At 31.1% G+C, this 4,951-nt stretch overlaps 1 protein-coding gene across 1 annotated transcript; it reads right to left on the bottom strand.

The window, feature by feature from the left end:
* Positions 1-434: 434 nt before the first annotated feature.
* Positions 435-1,041, bottom strand: LOC142548817 (histone H2B-like). Its single transcript, XM_075657368.1, has one exon. The coding sequence runs from the start codon at positions 964-966 to the stop codon at positions 538-540; it is 429 nt and encodes a 142-aa protein (XP_075513483.1). The 5' UTR covers positions 967-1,041; the 3' UTR covers positions 435-537.
* Between the last annotated feature and the right edge of the window lie 3,910 nt (positions 1,042-4,951).

The raw sequence follows: 4,951 nt of genomic DNA, 5'->3' as shown, positions 1-4,951 counted from the left end.
TATTCCGCCAAACTTGTCAAAGAATGTTGTTTACAAGCTAGCAGACAACGTTAGCAGCCGACACTTGCCTTGTTTTCAAGGTGAACTTCTGACGTTGTACCTTTCACAGCTAAACTTATGGTCCAAAACTTTGCGTGGCATAATATCAATTCTTTGGGTTTCATCTCACATATATTTATTCATACGATGAATTCGTACGATGAATGAACTTTGTACTTTTTTTATACTTCAAATTTGTACATCTACCAACAAAAAGAAAAAGAAAATCGTTATTTTCTTGGAGCAAAAAATTTGATTTTATTCAGTAAATATCAAAACGTGTGACTTGTTCATCTGTTATTACCCTATTTTTTATACTTCAAATTTCATTTTTGTTAAATAATATAAAGTAGTAGTTAATAAAAACAAAATTGAACAAAACAAAACGGCGAAACTGGAGCAAAATTTAACATTAATGACATAAAACCAAGAATTACAACTAAAATTCAAAATCGTTACATATTTTTCAAGAGGGTAATCAATGCGACGATGAACTGTTCAGGAACTTGTGAATTTGGTGACAGCTTTGGTGCCCTCCGAAACAGCGTGCTTCGCAAGCTCACCGGGCAGAACCAACCTGACCGCGGTCTGGATCTCGCGAGAAGTAATCGTCGGCTTCTTGTTGTATCGCGCTAGCCGAGATGCTTCCTGCGCCAACTTCTCGAAGATATCGTTGATGAAGCTGTTCATTATACCCATGGCCTTGCTCGAGATCCCGATATCTGGATGAACCTGCTTCAGAACCTTGAAGATGTAGATCTTGTACGTTTCCACACTCTTCTTCGACCGCTTCTTCTTCTTGTCCCCGGCCGCCGCAGCACCTCCCTCCTTGGGGAGCTTCTTCCCGGCTTTCGGCTTCTTCTCCGCAGGAGCTTTCTCGGCGGCGGGCTTCTTCTCGGCTGGTTTTTTCTCTCCCTTGGCTGCCATTGCTACTGAATCGAATCACAGATCGTTGCTACGAGAGAGGGGATTCGGAATTGATGGGGTAGATAAAATTCTCTCAGCGAAGGTATGTTATATAGGAATTTAGGGGTGAGTTGTCATTGGTGGGTTTAGTTTTGACACGGATCGTGGTTCTGGCCGTTGATTATATGAAATATTGACGGTGTCGATTGCTGCTCGTTCTGGATTTGCTTTGTTAGATGACGCCATTAGGATTCGGAACGTGAGCCGTTCCTTGTATAATTATTAACGATAATATGATTAATAGTAAAATGATTATTATAGATAAAATATTATAGATAATTATTAAGATAAGATTAATATTTTTTTACGTTATCAATTATTTAAATTTTATAAATATGTCTCAAACAATGAATAAAGCAATCCAGTTCGTTCTCTCATTTTTATATTTTTCACTGTTCATAACACTGTTATCAGTACGAGTGCTTTCAAGGTAAAATTTATAAATAATTTATTCTTAATCTTGTATGGATGTTCTCAAAGAAGCACAATCTTACATTTAGTATTGATGTTCTCGAAGTAGCACAAATTATATGTATATATTGATGCTTCTGAAGAAGCACACAATTTAATTTTATGTTGATGTCATGAAGTAACACAACACGATTTTATGTTGATAATATTGATAGATCTGTGAATAAAATATAAATATATAAGATTTATCAATATTCTAAAAAAATCTTGATCTAAAATCATAAAGATCTATCAATATATATGAATAATATTGATATAAAATATAGCGTTATCATAATCCCGAATAATTTTGATAAATGATATATATTTCCAATATTCTTGAAGAATATTGATTCAATATAAATTATAAAAATATATTCTTGTTTTGATTAATGTTTTCTTATCATATACCGGCTTGCTTGTTTAATAATTATATTGTTTTTTATCATTTAACTAGTCGCTAAAATATTTTGTGTTGGTACTAGTATTTGATATATTTACGACAAGTTTTGAATCAATCACAATACTATAATTGATATTAATTGGACAAAACGATTTTTTTTTATTTTCTTATTAGTAGCTTACTTGGAGAATAAGTTAAATTATTTGTCGATTTTGATAATTTGATTTATTCGTAAATGGATACATAAATTATTAATTGAACACAATTCTATATACACCAAATTCTCTAGCCTACATGATACCATGCTTATTTATATTTTCTATACAAAAGTGAAGACTAGATAATGGTTGGATAAAATAATTCATTATTGCGGCTAGTAGAATGACAAAATTTCAAAATTACATAATAAAAGTGATAGCATGTGTTATCCTTACATAATTTATTATGCTATTTATTTTCAATGATAGTAATACAATTTTACTTTATAAATGTTACAATTCTAATATGTTTTTGTTATAATTCTAATTATATACATTTTTTTTCAAGTTGCAATGATGAATATCATCAAATTTAAATTTGAAGCACTTGACTTGACTGGAAAAAATTATTTATCATGGATTTTGGATGTCGATGTCTACCTTATCTCTATGAATTTAAGGGATACAATCAAAGAAGGAAATGAAATGTCTCAGCAGGACAGTGCGAATGTACTCATTTTCCTTCGTCATCACCTCGATGATGGGTTGAAAGTCGAATATCTCACTGTGAAATAGTCACGAGAGCTTTGAAAAAATTTAAAAACCAGATTTGACCATAAGCAAATTGTAGTTCTCCCAAGAACCTGATATGAATAGATGCATATATGCTTACAATATTTTAAGTCGGTAAGTGATTATAAATCTGCACTATTCAAGATTAGTTTCACACTGATACTTTGTGGAGAAAAAGTCACTAATCAAAACATGTTAGAAAATACATTCCCCACTTTTCACGAATCAAGTGTGCTTCTACAACAACAATATCGTGAATGTGGATTTCAAATGTATATTGAAAAATGCACATATGCTAGCAAATCCATTGGAAATTTGCTTAGCTTTAAATATATCTGTCGAAATGGATACAGTATTGAAACATTTAATGAAAATAATTTTGAATATCTTTGCATAACATTTATTGTATCTGGCAAGAAGCAAATAAAAGAAAAATTATGCGCACTTCCTTCTGGAAGGTATTTTACAACAATAAAAACAGTGAAAGCAAACATTGTCACAAACCAGAAGTTTGTGGACCAACAAAACTTCAAATTATGTCATGATCGACTTGATTACCCTGGGCAACAACGATAAGCAAAATAATAATTAACTTACATGGACACCCTCTCAAGAACAAGAATGTTCTTTTACACAATGATTATCCATTTGTATCTTGTTCACAAGTCAAACTAATTACAAGACATTCTCCTACAAAAGGTTAATGTTGAAATCCGAACCTTCTTGGAGAGAATTCATGGGTATATTTGTGAGCCTATACACCCACCATGTGGACCATTTCGATATTTCAAAGTATTGATTGATGCGTCTACTAGATGATCACATATTAGTTTGCTTTCAACTCGAAATATAGCTTTTGCTAAATTGCCTGCGCACATTATTAAATTACGAACTCAATTATCAGATCATTCAATCAAGACACTTCATCTTGATAACGATGCCGAATTTAAATCGCAAACATTTAATGACTATTGTATGTCAATAGGGATTTCAGTTGAGCATTCTGTTGCCAATGTTCATATACAAAATGGCTTAGCAGAGTCATTTATTAAGCGTTTGCAATTAATTGTTAGATTATTATTGATGTGAACAAAACTTCCATCATATACGTGGGGTCATGCCATAATATATGGTGCATCATTGATTCGTATAAGGCCAACTTATTTTCACTGACACTCACCCTTACAACTTGCTTATGGTCGAGAGCCTGATGTTTCTCACATTCGAGTATTTGGTTGTGCAATACAAGTTCCTCTCCCACCTACACAACGAAAAAAATGGACCCACAACGTAGACTCATGATTTATGTGGTATATGATTCACTATCTATTATTATACATTTGAAACCTTTAATATAAGACTTGTATACTGTGAGATTTGCAGATTATCACTTCGATGAGTTTAGAATTTCAAAATCTAGGAGAAAAAGAAAGATACAAGAGAAAGAAAATTCAAAAGCTCCCGAAGAAGCAATATTGGGTGATATAGTAAGAGAAATCAATGAACCAAACTTGGATAATATTATTCATGAAAAATCAAATTCTCGTGAAAATAATGAGATTTCAACAAATTATATATCATCTCGAAAATTGTGGGATCGAAAAACACATTTGTTGACAATGTATTTGTCATAAATGTCGTCTTTGACATCATACATAATGAAGATCCAGAACCACAATTTGTTAAGGATTGTCAACAGATGATTGGCCAAAATAGAAGAAGGTCATACAGAGTGAATTAGACTCACTAGAAAAACTTAAAGTGTTTCGACTTGTAGTACGAATACCTGAAATTGTAATCCCAGTAAGATATATATGGGTTTTTGTACGAAAGAGGAATGAAAATGGTGAAATTGTAAGTAAGCCAATAAGCTAATTTATATTAAATATATATCATAGTTACAAGCCATTTATAATGGCATAAATTCCGTATTTTTTTCATGAAAATTAAATTTAGGTAAAAAAAATATAAAAATTATTAAAAAATTGAAAATATTAAATTTTTTTTTTATATTTATTTTCAAATATTTTAAAAAAACTATTTATTAAAAAAATAATTTGAACATGCAAGCAACCCATACGCACTTGCCCTGGTTAATATAATGCTAGTTATTTTGCAGACGCGATGCGTATATGTACAGTCTTTTTTATCATTCTCGATGGACTAAAGTGAAATTTGACAAATTATGGAATGACTAAATTGATATTTGAATTTTTTAAATGAAAAATAAAAATGTGCATTGAAATTTTTTTGAAAAAAAAACAAAAAACAAATGTATTAAATCAGTATTATATAAGAATAAAGTTGTAAGAAAATTGAATAG

The sequence above is a fragment of the Primulina tabacum genome, chromosome 6, assembly GCF_025594145.1.
Source record: "Primulina tabacum isolate GXHZ01 chromosome 6, ASM2559414v2, whole genome shotgun sequence".
Taxonomy (NCBI): Eukaryota; Viridiplantae; Streptophyta; class Magnoliopsida; order Lamiales; family Gesneriaceae; genus Primulina; species Primulina tabacum.
The sequence above is the reverse complement of the archived record's forward strand: the minus strand, read 5'-3'. Positions and strand labels throughout refer to the sequence as shown.